Genomic DNA, 17,501 nt, shown 5'->3' on the forward strand with positions numbered 1-17,501 from the left:
ACTGGCTCCAAACCAACCATGGCCCCAGGAGGGCTGGGCGGGCTCCAAGTTCAAAGGCAAAAACAGCAGTCCTTGAACCTTAGGGAAGCTGCAGGATGGAAGCTTGCCGTGGACGTCTCTGGGGACCACAGTGCCCAAACGAGCTCTAGCAACAGTCAGGGGCTGCTGGTGGTCCCCTGGGACAAGGGCCAGCGCTATTGGTCGATATCCTCTACAGCTCAGGGTGGTCCCTCCAGCCAGTGCAGAGCGACCCCGCCTCCAACCCCAGCAGGGCTGTTGGAGAAACCTGGCTTAAATCAAGCAGGGCCTGCGATCTTGCTACAAGGCAAAGGTTTCCAGGACTGGCCAGGTATTAGTCATGGGCAGATCCGCATCACCACCTCCAGGAAGCCTCCTCTGACTGCTTCTCCCCCCCGCCCATGCCAGGGTTTAGCATCCCTTGTCAGGGACTCTGGCACCTGGGCTACCTCCCCAGTATGTGCTTTGGTTCCTGCCATACTTGCCATACAAGCCACCTTTGACATCAATGTGATGTCCCAGAACCCAAGATGACAACTCAGTGTGTGTACACTGGGCTCAGAGCCAACCCAGGGATGGACAGCCATCAGCCTGGAGCATTTATTACACCGGGACAGACTGCCAGAGAGGAAGAGAACAGGTGTGAGTGGGGGGGCATGGCACGGGGGCAGGAGATTGTGAGCACCCGGCACCATCTCCACTTGGGCCATGTGGGATTTAAGAAGGCAGATTGCAACCAGTGGTGGCTCCATCAACTGCCCCCACAAGCCTAGCAAACCTGCAGACACTGTTGGGCCTTCAAGGCTCCCTCAGGCCACCGTGTCCCCTGCAGAGCCTGGGCTACCCTGGAACTGACCACCGTGCCCTCAGGGTGGCCCTTAACCCAAGCCAGTGTGCAGGGAGGGGGACTTGCCCAGCCCCCTGGGTCGAACCCCACGGGATGATATGGCCATCTGCAGGGTGGGGCCCTTGTCCAAGCGTGCCTTGGATGGGGACAGCAGCAGATGCCGTGTGACCAGGAGGACAGGATGAGAGCCCAAGGCCGGGCTGGGAGCATTGGAGCTGCCAAGAGCTGCGATCGCCCACCTCTGTTTCAGCCCCACTCTGCACTCGCCACCAGGAGCTTCCTAATGAAGTGGCACCAGCAAGCCCACCCCAACACGCACACTGCCCCCCACACTGCCCCGCGCACACACAGACACTGCTCCACGCACACACTGCAACGTCTGCATGAGTCCCAGCGCTCTGGGTTCCGGGGGCCGAGCTCTCACAGGCCACACCCCTCCCAGGACAAACCAACGACAGCTCTGATAGCTGTCAATCAAGGGCATCTTTGGTGAGTCAAGCTAATCCGTGTGACTGGGGTCCCCCAGCATCCACAGGGCTTCTGTGTTTATTTGGAAGGCATCTGGGGTCAGGGCTCCCCAAGGCCGACCTGAAAGGGTCTGGTTCAAGCACCAAGGGGACTGGTCTCGGAGCGCTGTGTGGACACTGCTCCTGGTGCCAGCATCTGCCTGAGGAGGAGAAGGGGTGGTGGCTTCCCTGCTGCCAGGCACTGCCACTAGAGAAGGGAGCAGGAGCCTGTCTCTGGGGAGGGACCCTGGGGACACGGGGACCCTGGGGACATGCCCTGCTGAGCTGGGGCACAGCGAGGTGGTGACTTCCGGGGGTCGTTTCCGAGGCTTCGCAGAAAGTAGGAGTGCTCTGGGGGACAGGCTGAAAGGGAAGCAGAGAAGGGGTGAGCAGGAGCTGCCCCCCACTGGCAGAACTGGAGTCCCGGCTGGCCGGCTCTGCACCGGCACTTCCTTGGGGTCCCCAAGGCCTGGCTGGCTCTGCACCGGCACTTCCTTGGGGTCCCCAAGGCCTGGCTGGCTCTGCACTGGCACTTCCTTGGGGTCCCAAGGCCTGGCTGGCTCTGCACTGGCACTTCCTTCAGGGTCCCGCCCTGTCCCCTGGTCCCAGATGCCCCCACTGAGGGCTCCCCCAGCTCACGCCAGGTCAGGTCCTGCCTGTTGGTGACAGAGGAACGACACACTGCCCTCCACCCCCACGGGTCTGGATGAACCTGGCGGACTCAGTCCTGAAGATTCCAGAACAGAAACATCCCGAGGAAGGGACCTGCCTCAGGTCCCTTCCACAGGGGCAGATAGGCTGTCAGGCTCAGGGACTGACTGGGCCGAGACTACTCCGGTGCTGTGGCCCAAGCCCTCTGCCCACCTGCATCTCCTCTTTGGGACCACCCAGGGCAGCACCTGGGCCTGCTCTAACCTCCTCCTGTGGTCTCTGCCCTCCCCCTCCGGGGCTTCCCTGCTCCCAGCACCCCCGCCCCTGCTCCAACACCACCGTCTCATCCTTGGCTTCTTAGGAGGGTGCCGCCTCACTCTCGCCCTCTGCTGGTGAGAACTGCCCAGGCCGCATCCCGGCTTACCTGTCCGAGGTCGCTTTACTGGAAGGACCTCAGTGGACCCTTCCCCAGCTCTGCCACGTTCTTAGAGTCACCTTCTACAAGAAAACATGAGTCAGTCCAAGCTGGCATCTCTTCCTGCTCAGACGTCCAGCTCACTGGCTGCTGCCACCCGACATTCCAGCATGTAGCCTAGCCTGGCCTGCTGGCCTGGCCACGCCCAGCCCCCCCCCCCCAGGGAGGCTTTCTCCGTGCCCCGCCTTGCCCTGCACATCACACGCTGTGGCAGTGGCTTTTCACACCTCACCTCCCTGTCCTCTTGCCCCGCAGTCCCAGGCTGCCGTGCCTCCTCCCCAAGCAGCTGTCCTCTTGGCCCTTCTAAAGTAGCTTTCTGTTCCCCACGAGTGATGTGATTGCAAAGTGTCAGCAAAGAACCACTGGGCTTTGCTAGCGTTTGATGTTCCTGTCAGTGTTAGCTGCATGGTGGCAGGGCGGGGCCAGTCATGGTCATGGTCCTAGACGTGGCCCCAGCCTCCAGCAGAGAATGCAGGGTCACACTTGGTCAGTATGCACTGTAAGTCTGTGGAAAGGACAGGTGGTAGCATGGGTGGATGGCTCGGCAGAGGGAAGGAGGAGAGGGAGGGAAGAAAAGAGAAAGAAAGAGTTCAATGGCTGGACTGAGCGAGTGGAAGGAAGAAGGATGGATAGGTGAATGGCTGGGTGGATGGCAGATGGGTGGATGAGTGGATGGGGTGGGGCGGGCAGAGGGTGTTGGCCATATTTTCCAATTCTCTGAAAGCAGGAGGGACTTAAACACGTCCAGCCCCGCGCCCTGGCACTTCCCACGAGGCCAAGTTTACCAAGAGCCGCTGTTTGGCTCAGCCCTGCCGCCCGCACCAGGACCTCTGCGGCCACTTCTTGTGGTCCACTCGGCACTCATTCTTCCTCACCCACGAAACACTCACTCCCCTTTGCCGTGCCCTCCGCAGGAAAGTGGGCCTCTGCTCCCCCTCACCTGGGTGTTCGTTGTAAAACTTGCGTTGCAGGAATCGCCCATCTGAAAAACACGCGAGAAGGAAAACTAGTTTCAGGAACTGCGAGCCCAGGTGCCCTAACCCTGCTGAGGAATCCTACTGTGGGTGGATGGGAGTGTGTCCCACGGCCACGTGACCGCCACGCAGGAGCGACCCTGGACTGACACCCTGGGCAGGACTGTGAGGCTAGCTAAGTCCACACCGCTTGCCTCATGTGCTTTTATGTTTTAGAATATAGATTTTTTTCCAAAGGAAAAAATAAGTTATTTCTGTTTAATGTCTGGTAGGCTTTTTATGCCTGTTTAAAGTTTAATTTGTGAGGCAGAAAAACAGAATGAAAGAGAAAGCTATGCCCACAACACCCAAGCCTGGGCTGCGGCCGGAGTCAGCAGCTGGCAACTCAACCAGGTCTCCCACGTGGGTGGGAGACAAGTGGGGTCAGGAGGCAGGGGTAGGAATTGACCCAGACCCTGTGGGCATCGTGCCCAGTCTGAGCCAGAGGCCAAGCACGTGTTCCCTGTGGGCAGTGGCAAGAGGTACAGGCAGCACGTGGCCCCTGGCACGGAGGCACCCATAACCAGGCCCTCAGAACAGAGAGCTCCGGGGCACACCTCAGGGTGCGCGGAGACCAAAAGCTTTTGGAGCTGGCACCTCCACTGAGGAGCTGGGAGCAAGTTTCAACGCAGCATGAAGTGAGGGTCGTCGCCAAAGATGATCACACCGAGGTCAGAACACATCCTTACTACGAGGACAGAGTCACCGACGATGGGGGTCCTGCTCTGTGTCACGCACCTGAGAAGGGGTCTGCAGCGAGTACTCAGTGAGGTTACTGAGGGTGGGAAGAAACAACTTCACCGGACACATCCGGATGCAAACATTAGGAAGGCCCTCCCCATCCCGGCATGGCCCTTTTTATAGGTAAAAGCGATGAGTGGCCTGAGCTGCCTACCGCTGCCCGGACCGGCTCTCACCAACAGGAAGATGTTGGAGCCCAGCGGCGGCAGCATGCATACAGACTGACCTTCGTGTGCCCTCTTCTCCCTGCTGGCAATAACCGTCCTCCCCACCACACTACCAGGTCGTGTGAATGGCACTGACAGTGTCTGTGCAAGGTGCACTCCAAGCCCTGAATGGGAGACCCTCCCAGGCTGGCACTCTCACTCCTGCTCACCCTTCCTCAGCCCCAAAGCCACAAACAGAGGGATGAGTGAGCCCAGGCCGCCCTCGTGTGGCCAAGTGTGAGATCACACTTACATGACTGATCAAATATGCTTCTTGGACACGCGGGTAAGCTGGATCCATCTCACTTCTGTCGACTCAATGTCTGAGCAACCTTGGCCCTAACAGACCAAGGCACTGCTTGGCCTTGACCCCACTCTCTGAAGAGCTGGATTTGCTACAGACCTCACATGTCCTACCACCAGCTGCTGGACAGCAAAAGCCCGGTGACCGTCAGCACCCCCAGGGGTCTCTGCCCTGGAGCCTGTGCCTTCGGTGTGGGTAATGGAATTGTGCCTGATTCTTGCACTGTCCACGCAGATGCACCTGCTGGCTCCTGCGGAGTGGGGATGGCTCGAGGGCAGTGGTGGGCAGCCAGGCACGAGCATGGTGGGGCTGGTGTCAGACTCAACGCTGTTCATGCTCAAGTCTGAAGCTAAAGAAAGCCACAAGCCTTCAGGGCTGCACTCAGCCAGCGGCTGAGAGGTCTGCTTCCCACAGGGGAGTGTCTGGTTCAGTCCCCAGCCCCGACCCCAGCTCCCGGGGTTAACTCCCTGCCACCCTCGGGAGCACCCGTCTCGAACTCCTGGCACCTGGCTGTGGCCTGGCTCAGGCCTAGATGCTGCAAGCACTTGTTGGGGGGGGCTGCCAGCAGGCTGCAGCCCCCTCTCGTTTCCCTCTCTCTGCCTTTAAAATAATAATAAGGTAAAGAACTTGACAGGTTTCCTCCTTAGTAGCTCTGGGAACAAGAGACCCCTCCACCACTCCCCTCTGAGATCTTCACCATCGAAGAAGTTAATGAAATTCAAGGTGCATCCAAATTTGTGTCTGCAGCCAACCTTGACTTTCAGAGACAAGAGCTAATGAAATCTCTGAGGCTCGGGACTGGCATGGCAGAGCGGGTTCTAACACTACCCATGATGGTGGTGTCCCATACCAGGTGCCAAGTCTCAGTGCTCCTCTTCCCGTCAGCCCGACCCTCTGCCTCAGCAGGCGTGGCAGGCGGGTTCAGCAGCCACCAGGAGCCCCAGCTGGTCTGCACCATCCTTGGAAAAGCCATGTAAGTCAGCGCCCCAGTCCCAGACTGCTTGTCTCCAAAGCCAGGCAGACATGGTGGTGTCCAGGCCAACAGTCCTGGCAGGGGTCCCAGGAGCTGAGGCTGTGTGTCCAGCTCTGGCAGGTGGCTGTGCAGACGGAGGTCAGCTGGCCAGCATCTGCTGAGCACTTCCTGCTGCCTGCCCTGCTCTCAGGGCTGGACACATGTGACCTTGATGGGTCCCCCATAGACATGCAGAGTAGCTCCATCTTCCAGAGAGGAACACCAAGGCCCAGACACCAATGACCCCAAATCTGCCCTGCTAGAAGGTTCAGAGCTGGGGTCTGCAGCCTGTCTGCCAGCTCCAGGCACCCCAGGGAGGAGCGAGGATGCTCCTGGGGTGAGGTGTGGGCGACTGGGAGGGTGGGGCTAGGCCCAGTGCTCCAGGCACCTGCGCTCACCTGCTGGCCGGCGCTGCTTGACACACTGCCCACGGTTGGGGATGCCCTTGGCCGCATCTCCTGGGCTCAGGATGTGGCACTCGTAGCCCGAGGGACAGAGCAGCGGCTCGGCGCCATCCTCCGTGGTGCTGCAGGCCTCTGCTGTGGGGAGGTGATGCATGGGGGTGGTCTCAGAGGGTGGCTCCAGGGCGCAGGAAACACACTCCAACAGCATGCAGGTGCACAGGCACCCCTGGGAACACACAGATGTGCCTGCAGCCACACACACAGACTCACATAGTGCTGACACACGCAGCCTCAGTGGATGCGAACTCAGCTGCCACACACTCTGACGGACTCAGGCACGCATGGCGGCGCACATACCCCTGCGCAACCCTGCGCCCCAGTTGTTCCAGAAACCTCCATGCGAAGTCCTCACCTTGCAGCACCTCCTCAGGGCCGTCCAGGAGCCAGCCGTTGCCACCAAGCCACCGTGGCTTCGGCTGCACCAGCCAGTCTACGACTGAGAGAGGGCACGGTCACACCCAGGTCCTTGGGCATTGCTTGCCTCTCCTTGTGGGTCCCTGAAGGCCTCACCTGCACCTCAGCTCAGTGGGATCCCCTCCTCACCCTCTCATGGCCAGGGCCACCGTGCAGGGCTCATGAAGAAGGCTGGAGCTCAGCACTAACAGCTGGACAGCGCCCCCGTTGGCCGCTCCCTCTCTCTTGGTGTGCTGGGACACAGCTGGAGAAGCAGCCAGAAAGGGGCAGAGGCAGGAAGTGAGCCCCCGGTGCCTCTGAGGGATGGAAGGGGTGTTCCCAGCAGTGAGGAGCCCAGGAGGGGCGCTTAAAGCCACACACACTTGTCCGCAGACAGCAGGACCACCTAACCACTGTGCCTACCGCGTGATTTCTAGGAGTTCGTGTGTCTCCAACTGCAAACTGCATGAAACCGAGACCCTGAACCAAACAGCCCGGAAGGCTTGCATGGGTGTGCAGTGCCTGGGCCTGGGAGAACCCCACCCTGGGCCACCGGCCAAAGCAGGGAGCCGTCTGGCCCAGTCTGATGGGGTCTGCCTGTGTCAGCTCATCCAGCCCAAGGGCTCTCATTGCCTCTCATTGTCATGGCTGGCAGGGGATGGGGAGGAACGACCTGACCCGGAGCGTCTCATGAGTCCTTCAACTCTTCTCTGAACCATGGGACAGGTGGAGGCCACCTCTTGCGGGGAGCCCTCCAGGGTTAAGGCCTCAGCCTTCCACAGGGTGAGACCACCACCCAAACAGGCTGGCATGCCTGAATCAGCACCTGCAGGGCTGAGGGTAAGGGGCACTCAGCTGCCAGCCCCCCACACTTGTAGAGGAGCTCCTTGCCGTACCCCCTGCACTGAGTGGAGAGGCCTTGGGGTGGTCCTGGGATGGCTGTACCCCCTGCACTGAGTGGAGAGGCTTTTGGGGGATCCAGGGATGTGTCGCCCCCTCCCCAGTGTTGCCCCTGGAGTGCATGTCTCAGGGACTGTAGATGGTGTGGCTGCCCCAGTAGGATGCCCACCCAAGGAGCAACCAGGAGGCAGGCACTGGGGGTCCCTCCCCCACTTCCCTGGGAGCTGCCACTTACCCGGCGGGGGTGGCACTGCCTCCAGGCAGGCGTAGGCACAGCCATTGTAGCAGCAGCGTCGGTGCCGCGGGCACTCGGAGTCGGCCTGGCAGCGTGCCACCTGGCAGGCACCAGGAGGCAGCGTTCGTGGGGGTGGTGGGCAGCGGTCAGCACGGGGCTGCCTGAGGCCGCCAGTGCCCACCTCCTCAGCCTGGGGGTAGAGGGGAGAGGTGGTATCAGGGACACGCTCCAGGGCCCACCCCTGAACTGGGCAGAGCGAGCCCAAGGCTGTGCACTCTGAACTTGGGTGATATGCCCAGGGGAGAAGGTGTGCACTCAGGGTGGGAGATACCACTGTCTCTACACGTGTGTGCATGTATGTGCTCGCTGGGTGTACACCTCTGTGCATGTGCTCGCGGGGCATACACACCTGTGTGTCCTTGCAGGGTATACACATGTGTGCACACGGGGTGTACACGTGTGTGCTTGAAGGCAGCCATGGATCAGGTCATGTCCGTACTTCAAGACTCCTGGGCTTCTAACAACCTGGTACAAAGCCTGCCCTGGCTTCCTCTTTGACATTCAAGGCCCCACCTCTCAGCTCCCCGACACCCTTGTCATGGCATGCTGTCACACTGCCCTCTCCTTGGCCACGCCCCTCGAGGCCACCACCATCCCTGGGGACACACTCCCTCCTCAGCTTGCCGTGGACTGCTCCTTCCCACCTCATTGCTCAGCCCAGACCTCGCCTCCTCCATGAAGCACTCCCTGATTGCACCTCTACCCCAATGTGGCTCACAGCTGAACTCTGCTGGCTGCCATGGCTAAGGGGCAACCTCCTGGGAGCTGCTTCTGGCCAGCAGAGCCCAGAGCCCAGACCAGCCACCTGCATGCCAAGGTACCTCGGCAGCATCACTTTCCCCTCTTCTGTAATGAGGGGACAGTGCATAGCACCACCTTCCACAGGCTCTCCTGAGGATGGAGGGACGTCCAGATGCCCAGCACCCTGTGCCCCGTGTTGTGCTGCTGCCCAAGCCCAATAGGGGGTGCCAGGCAACCAGCGAATTTCAGATCAGGAGTGTCTCAGGTGGGGTGAGGACATTAGAGCCCCGCGGCTGCTGCCCAGGGAGAGGAGCACCCGGGGAGAGTGGGCCCCTCTCCTATGCCTGTGTCACCCAGAAAACCTGTCTTTCCTGTCTGGCGTGTCAGTCACAACATCAGAGGAAGAACAGACACACCAGGTGCCCGGCACGGGGAGAGGCAGGTGCAGGAGGCCTAGGGTTCACGTCTCCTAACCTGCGACGGCCCTCAGTCACCCCCTTCCTTACCCAGCGCCCCGCATTCCTCAGCTTTGGAGCTTAGAGCAGGAGTGCACAGCCAGGCCACGTGCTTGGCGCTGGCCTCCTCTGGAATTCCCTAAATGGGACCCAGGTCAGGGCCCACCGTTTCTAACCCAAATCCGAGGCGACAGCTGCCAGGCCTCCCCAGAGGGTGATTAAGAGCACGCCGTGTAGCCAGGGAAGGGCTCTGTTCTCACACTGTGCTCATCTAGCAAACTTAATGGGAGTTGGAGCCCACGCCGGCCCCGCCCAGACGCCAGGGAGGGTGGGCTGGGGAGATCATGTTAGATCTTCAGTGTGTGTCGAGGACAGTTCAAACTCCCTCCCTCAGAATCTGGCGGGAACTACAGAGATAAGCACCTTGGAAGTAAAAGCCACGGACGGCAGGGATGATAACCGGCTCCACGGTCCGGGAAGGTGGTGGATGTTCCACACAGCCCCACCCGCCCTGCAGGGGAGGCTCGGGCAGGACCCCCACGCTGCTTCCTGGGTCCTGAGAAATCATGGATGGGTGCTCAGCCAGCATTGGCACCATCCGATGGCTCTGCAGAGCCCCCACCCGCACCAGGCTAAAGGGGCGGGATTCTAAAACCTTGGCCTCCAGGTCAGACCCCTTGTGCTTCTATGACCCCTGTCTTGCACACCCACCCTGGCTGCCAGGGGCTGAGGGCCCAGAACATGAAACCCCAGGCCACCTTTGAGCTACCCAGTAGGCTGTCCCACCACCCCACCGAGCATGGCTCTGGCACTCCCTTGCTGGCCCTGGCTCCTGGCCCCTGGCTCACAGAGCACCCAGCCCCTTGCCAGCCCTGGGCAGTATGTGCACACCCACCAACAGTACCCCCCATGGTACAGGCATGATTTGGGTCTCAGCCATACTGGCTTCTCAGAATAGCAGGTGCTTGGTGGCCCAATGAGGGCAGTGCTGACGGCAGTGCTGGTGGCGTGCTGGCCACCTGCCTTTGGAGGAAGGGTCGGTTTCTGCAGGGCCCAGTGGACCAGGTGGCCTGCCCCAACAGGCACACCCTGCGTAGGGTGTGACACTGCATCCCTGCTCTGCAGAATCACTTCAGTTGACTGTGAGTGTGTGTTGTGGGAGACATGTCCCTTGAGCGTCCCACAGGCGACATGGGAAGACCCTGGGGCTTGGAGCTCCAGAAGCAGCCATCTCGCTGCCACTCTGCTTTCCTCCTGGTCTCAGAGCCTCCCACATGTATTCCTTGTGTGTGGAGCTCATCCCCGCTCTGCACAGTAGAGGACACCTGTGTCCTGGTGCAGGAGCTCAGGGCTGTGGACTCGGAACGTCTGGGACTCACGCTGAGGGCTGCCGGGCTGCTGTTTAGGAACTCCTGCAAGCCTGGGTTCGACCTCTGGAGTTGTGTAATCACAGGAAAGTCACCGACAGACCCTCCGGTGACCTCCTGTGCAAAACGGACCCAAAGCTGGCGCTTGCTGTGTGCACATGGGCTGTGGGGAGGAGCACCTGCCGAACTTGCGTTAATGTTACCCTGTTAGCAACACTTTCTCGGCAGCCTGAGAAGCTGCCCATCCAGGATCCTCCCCGCAGAGTCCCACTCCCAGGATCTGCCCTCCTGTCTCCCAGCCTTGTTTCCTGTCCCCCTGTGTCCCTCCCTCCAATCACATCTAGAAAGGTGACTAACCAAGCAGCCAGCAACTCCACGGCCTTAGAACAATGCTCTGGGGCTGATGTTCACGCTTAGGCGCCACATGCGACCATGACAGGCTCTGTGCTTGGGTGTAGTGTCAGGACCAGCAGCTGGCAAGCTTCTAGGACCGGGGGTGGCATATGGAGCAGGACTGCCACCCACAGCCCAGCTCCCTGGGCTTGCCCTGAGTGGCCACCATCCCTCATGGGCAGGTCCTGCTGCCATCTCCCACCATCCAGGAGAGGTGCAGCATCTGGGTTGTGTGTCTCACAAGGACAGCACCCAGGACAGCCGCTGTGTGCTAGCGCTGGCCTGGGTCTTCCATATGGCCCTTGGAGGCCGTGGCTGCCGTCAACCCATTTTTCTGATGAGAAGATTGAGGTGCAGGGAGATGAGTACTCTCTGCCCAGCTCATCAGCTCCAGAGTAGTGGGCAAGATATAGGAGTGGAGCTGTCTGCCTCCTTGGGTGCTTTCTTGCCTGGAGAGCTGGGTTCCCCGTGTCCTTCAGACGCGGCTCCTCCAGGCCTCCCTGTCCCTCTGGCCTCCTGCTGTCTTTCCTGCTTGTTCTCAGGCAGAATCATGCAGCTTCATCCCTTAGGTGCAGCTCACTCTGGGTGGCCGCGTATTCCGGGGTGCAGAGAGCAGCCCTGGGCCCCGGCGGAACTGCAGAGGGAGCGCCCCAGCACAGTGGCCTCCCCCTGCCCTACGACCCCCCGGCTGGTCCTCAGCAGAACTCTGTGGGCTTGCAAAGCCAATTCATAACCTACATCCTCAGGAAACTGCTTCCGGAAAGGCCAACTTAAGCCCAAGCCTGCAGGTCCAAGGTCAAATCCGGACTGGCTCAAAGCAAACAGCCTGGCTGACCCGCCAGAGATGGACCAGGCACACACTTCGAGGCACACCGGTGCATGAAAGAGACGGCTCAGGTCTTCCGTTAACACACTTGCCATATACGATGAAGCCAGAACACGCTGCCAACCTGTGTGAGGGACCGCATACAGTGTGTGAGCCCAGATCTAGGCAGCTCCGCAGGGGACGATGGGTGGGGAGGGCATGGGAGGGGGAGACACAGATGGGGAGAGGGGACTGCTGCTTAGGGCTGGGGCTCCTTTTTGGGGTGGTGGTCTGCTTGCAGGTAGGGACTGCCCAACACTGAGAAACAGCCATGTGTCGCTAGGCTGGTCATTTTAAAACAGTTCCTTTCTGACAGAGGGTCTTCATCACGATAGGAAAAGAATACCACCAGGAAGATTATGCTGTCCACAGCCGCCTCGTGGAAAAGTCTAGAAGTACACCCTCCGGATGGGGGCCCGGATGGGCCTCCAGGACACACATCCCGCTAGCACTTAGGCGATTTTCATTGGTTTCTAGCTAACTGCGTGGTCCCCAAACACCGCAGTTGTAGTAACCAGCACCAAGCCACCACAGCTCCCTCTTACGGGCAAAGAATGCAGCTTTGCGCCACCACGCCCTCCTTCAGTCCGGAGCTGTGCCCCTCCTTGGAACAGTCTGGGACTTGGTGGCCCCGCCAAGAACAATGCACCCAGGGCCGTTCGCCGGGTGGAGGAAGAACCGGCTTCCCTCTAAGCACGCCTTGCTCTTCCTCTGGAATTTGCTCAAAGGTCTAAAAATATGCCTCTCCCTGGAACACAGGGTGCGGAGTTCACCCCGCAATGACGAATGCCGTTTCCTGCCTCCCCCGCCCCGGGACCTCGACACAGGAGCACAAGGACCCATGAGAACATGGTCTCAAGAGAACACGGACGTCACCAACCCCTTCCTGCAATGCTGGCATCAACCAGTGCACCCGAAAGCCTTCCGGAACTTTCCATCCCTTCTCTGCAGTTCCGGAAGGTATTCACAATTTATTCACTGACTCCTAAATTCGCCATCTCAGGCCCGCTGTGGGAAGCCCCAAGATGCCTTCGGAGACATTGGCCTTGTCCTCACAGGACTCGGTTGCAAGATGAGCACCGGCCCTGTGCCAACATTGTTGGAAGCTCGCTCGTACACTCGCTGTTCTTCTTGGTCATCTGCAGGACAGTGAGTGACCAAGCCCTCGATGCCGATGACGGAGCTGATGTGTGAGGCAAAGCCGAAGGGGCGACACAAAGCAAAGATGTGTGACCCAGAGCTGCAGCCACTGCAGGCACCTGTGAGATGCCAACACGGTGTTACCCGCTCTGCTCCCTTTACAGAATCCCACACAGGCGTGTGTGTCTTCCTTGGTGATGTCGAGTAATATTCTAGTCCATGGTGCAGCTGCAGCCGTTTGCCTAGCCATCCCACAGTGAGCACACCCAACGAAGTGTGGCCCAGCCCACAGGCAGTGACTTCACTTGATGTGCTGTGTCCCCTTCATGCAGCACCCAGGCGGACACAGGAATGCTGGGGGCTTGGCATGGGCACCTGCAGCCCCTACACCTTAGTGACCCCGAAGAAGGACTCCTACAGGAAGGGGGACCACCTGTCACGTGGTTGGGACAGACCTTGGGCCTGGCCCAGCAGGTGTAAGTCACGGTTCTCACAAGTGTCCTCAACTGCCAGGAAAGAGAGCCCAAAGGGCTCGCCCCGAAGCTCTCTGCCTTTCCTAGTGCCTCAGGAAGCAAGGCTGTGGTCTGCTGTACCTACAGTGTTGGGGCAGGATGTGACCCAAGGCAGCAAGGTCTTTCCCTCAGCGCATCAAGAGAGCAGACCCACGGAGGCCCCGAGAGGAGGAAGCAGCCTAAGGTCACGGAGCTGGGAGGCAGCAGACCTGGGGTTGCTGGGGGGAAGCTCCAGAGGGACCTCCTCCCTGGTACTGGCCCCCGGGAGCTTACACCCCAGGCACTCAGCCAGCTGTGCTCTGACCTAGGGAGCCAGCCCCTGAACAAAGCCACTGTCCGTAGAGGAGGCTGGGTGGGAGCAGGCAGCTCTGCCCTGCACCTGCAGCCTCACCCACATCCGCCATCAGCTGGCATAGTGATTCCAGGCCACCATGGCGAGGCCCTGAGTGAAGAGCTGGAGCTGGCTGGGGTTGCACCTCCCCACCCCACAGGGACGAGCCAGGGGATGGGGAGAACACACAGGCCACAGCTGAACCACAAGGTTGTAGGATCTTGTCGGGAACAAGGCTGTGTTGTATCCGTTCACTCTGCAGCGGACAGTTGGCTCTGGCCCAGCACTGGACGTGCTACCCTTCTCACCCTGACAAGCCCCCCAGCCCTCAACTCTGCAGACTCACGTTGGGGGCATACCAGAAGTCATGGTGCTGCTCCCATGAACCCCAAGTTCCCTGTCAGACATCTGTTACAGAATCAGTCAGCAAGAGCCCTGGAAGGCCCTTACCCACACTTCCTGGCCATGTCCTGGGGTCCAGCAGGGAGGCAAGGAGTGGCCCCGGCAGTACAGCTTGCCAGAGATTGCGCCTGTGGCCTGCCAGGCCTGGCACGTGCTCCTCTGAGGCACGCCTGTCCACACAGACCCCTCCCGTGTCCAGGGGAGGGGCCAGAACACAGGGTAACAGGTGCAAGCTCAACCACTTGCCTCCTGGCCAGCAGTGGCACCAGCAAGGACCACAGATGGGAACCCTAAGCAGGACCTGCCCCTGTGGCCAGTACTGGGTCCTGCTCAGGGATTCCCAGCCTTCATGCTTCTCCCTCTGGGTCTCAGCCCTGCACTAGAGGGCCCCACCTCCTCCAGGAAGCCTCCAGGGATTATAGCATCTCAGGGGAGCTCTCTCTTCCACCTCCCATCCCTGACCAGCACTTCCCACTCCACCATGGCCCCCTGCCTCCTCCCAGGAGCACCTACCCCTCCAGAGATCAGGAGGTTAGCCTGGCACAGGAGCCTGCCCCCAGGGGGCCCTCACTGTCAGCCCCTCCCTCCCAGCCACCTGGCAGAGTCCTGTCCATCTGCCCAAGCTCAGAGCGAACACCCCTCACCCTCCAGGGAGATGCTGCCCTGGGGCCAAGCTGCACCCACCATGCATTCTGCCATGTTCACACTGCGTGTGGTCACCCCCACCCGCCAGGACGCGCCGGGAGCCGACTTCACACAGTTTCCGGCAGGGCACCAGGATGCTCTGTTAGGAGCCTGGTGTCAACAAAGCTCACAGCTCCCTGATAAAAGCCGCCAAGAGGCACAGACAATGCATGTGTGCCCAGAGCAGTATGCACCCTGAGCCCTCGGTGCTTCTCACGTCTCCTGGATTCTACTGTGGCCTAAAGGTCCTGACCACCCCTCTGGGCAACCCCGCCTCTGAGGGGCCGAATGTCCTGATGCTGGAGGAACCTGTCACCCTCTGCCATCCCCACAGCCCCTCTCTGCTTCCTTCCTCTCTCCGCAGCACTCAAACACAATCTGTCTCCCTCTCCTCCCTTTTGCTGTCAACTTCCCCAGCCAGGATCTGATGTCTGTGTCCCCAAAGCCTCTGGCAGTGTCTGGTGGTCAAAGCGTGTGGGTTGAGAGGAATACGCCCAGGGCTGTGCTGTGGCAGACACTGGCATTCCACAGGGGCGCTGGTTCAAGTCCCGCTACTCCACTCCCGACCCAGCTCACTGCTAATGGCCTGCGGAAACCTGCAGAACACAGCCTAGGCTTCCCGCGTGGGGCCGGAGGAAGCTCCTGGCTCCTGCCCTAGGCCTGGTCCAACTCTGGCCATTGTGGACATTTGGGGAGTGAACCAGCAGATGGAAGATCTCTCTCTCTTTTTCTCCCTTTCTCCTCTGTAACTCTGACTTATAAAGTAATAAATAAATCTGCCAAAAAAAGTGAAAGAGGTATAATAGAAAATGTGATCTGGGTCAAAATTTCAGAAACGGTTCTTAACAGACAAGAAGGGATTTGTGGGTCACCGAGACTTCAGGTAAGGTCCCTAACGCCACCGAGCAGCCAGGAGCGGAGCCTACGGTACCCACCACACACCTGGCTCCAGGTGCCCGCTTCTCGCCTTCCCTGGGGACAGCCAGGTTGTCACTCCACCGCCTCCCTCTCTCCCTGGCATGGGGGGCCTGACATCGCCTTGATTGTGGACCTGCAGGACCCTAGGGGGTGGCTTCCCTAGAGTGGGTTCCACCACAGGTTGGTGGGGACCCACACCCATCGCACAGCTCCTGGTTGGTCGTCCTGGAGGTGTGGGGGGCTCCCTGTTTAGTCCTTGGAGCCTGTATCCCCAGGAGGAGCAAGTGCGTCTGCGAGCCTAGCAGCCCTCCACACGTCTTGACCCACTCAGAAAGCCTGCCTGTCCTCCCTGCACCTCAGGCCCCTCTCCCAAGCCGCCTCCCACCGCCGGGGGCCCAGCACTCACGCGGGACTTGGGGGCCAGCCTTGCAAGCAGTGCCCGCTTCCACAAAGTCTTGGCAGAAGCGTCATGGAGGAGGAGGAGGAAGCAGAGAGCCCAGAGGCCCTTCCTCCCACTGTGGCTGCCCATCGCGCAGCTGGGGCGGGGCGTGACCCAACAGGCACGAGGAGCCGGGACCCCTGTAGCCGGCGGGCTCCCGCTAGCGTGTGCGGTGCAGGGCAGCTGCAGCCGGACTTGGTAACTTCCACCCGGCGGGGTCCCTGGGATCGTGTGTCCGCGCCGGCACATGCCCCCTCCTGCCGCCAGATATTTTTAGCTTGCCCTACAACATCTGGCAGGGACTGCAACCAGGGCGGAGCAGCCGCGGGAGGAGGGGGCACTGGGCCTGCCCAGGGCCATGGGTGGGAGTGGCCCTGCCACCCTCCACTCCCCCTAACGGGCATTTCCTTGTAGCCTGGGGCCAGAGGGGCGTAGGGGAGGGGGGAATAGAGGGATGCTGAGGAACACTCCTGGGGTCACCCAGCCATGGGGAGACCCCTGACCTCACGCCCTCCTTTGCTCCTCACCTTGGGGTCTCTCTTGTAGGGAGTGACCTCACACATGTGAGGTGTGCTCCAGCAGCCTCAGTTTGCTGGGAACAAGGGGCGCGCAGGCAGGGAGGGGGTGTTGGTACCAGGACGCTGGGCATTGTGCCTCAGACAGCGCAGTTGCACAGATGGGAGTGCAGAGGTGCCACCCTCACCTGGCATGGCATGGTTGCAACCTAGAGTCCAGGCTGGTCTCCCCCGGGGAGTGCAAGGACCCACACACCAGATACAGTCACTCCTGTGCCAAGCCCTGCTCAGTTTCTGTGTGTCAGTGAACCTCCTCCTTGGAGCTGCCATCTGTGAAATGGGTGCATGAGACCACCTCCTCCCCTCCCCGCAGTCTGTGTTCTTAAAGAGGTCAACTTCTTGGGCCTGGCAGCGTGGCCTAGCGGCTAAAGTCCTTGCCTTGAACGCGCCGGGATCCCATATGGGCACCGGTTCTAATCCCGGCAGCTCCACTTCCCATCCAGCTCCCTGCTTGTGACCTAGGAAAGCAGTCAAGGACCGCCCAATGCTTTGGGACCCTGCACCTGTGTGGGAGACCTGGAGGAAGTTCCTGGCTCCTGGCTCCAGATCGGCACAGCATCGGCCGTTGCACTCACTTGGGGAGTGAATCGCCGGACGGAAGATCTTCCTCTCTGTCTCTCCTCCTCTCTGTATATCTGACTTTGTAATAAAAACAAATAAATCTTAAAAAAAAAAAAAAAGAGGTCGACTTCTCCCATCTGCTCTCGGTGGCTCCTGGCCTGCTGGTGGATGACACAGCGGTACGTCTCGGGGTCTGCCCTGGGGTCTCCTCTTGGCCCCACAGCCAGGTATCATCCGTGACCGCCACGTCTGGGAAGCTGCAGTCTCGCCCATCAGGATTGCCTGCATGTGTC

General features: G+C 60.3%; 1 protein-coding gene across 2 annotated transcripts; it reads right to left on the bottom strand.

The window, feature by feature from the left end:
* Nucleotides 1–1,645: 1,645 nt before the first annotated feature.
* WFDC1 (WAP four-disulfide core domain 1) lies at nt 1,646–16,341 on the bottom strand. Of its 2 annotated transcripts, none has more exons than XM_058674324.1 (7): nt 16,040–16,341; nt 7,766–7,955; nt 6,590–6,673; nt 6,172–6,309; nt 3,438–3,479; nt 2,447–2,520; nt 1,646–1,734 (listed from the first exon to the last, which is right to left on the bottom strand). In XM_058674324.1, exons 1-6 carry the CDS (start codon nt 16,319–16,321, stop codon nt 2,462–2,464), a joined length of 795 nt encoding a protein of 264 aa, XP_058530307.1. In that variant the 5' UTR covers nt 16,322–16,341; the 3' UTR covers nt 1,646–1,734; nt 2,447–2,461. The 2 variants fall into 2 exon arrangements, with proteins under 2 accessions (XP_058530307.1, XP_058530306.1); XM_058674323.1 differs by having other exon boundaries at nt 6,172–6,312; nt 16,040–16,340.
* Nucleotides 16,342–17,501: the final 1,160 nt, after the last annotated feature.

This window comes from Ochotona princeps, chromosome 16 (assembly GCF_030435755.1).
Source record: "Ochotona princeps isolate mOchPri1 chromosome 16, mOchPri1.hap1, whole genome shotgun sequence".
Lineage (NCBI taxonomy): Eukaryota > Metazoa > Chordata > Mammalia > Lagomorpha > Ochotonidae > Ochotona > Ochotona princeps.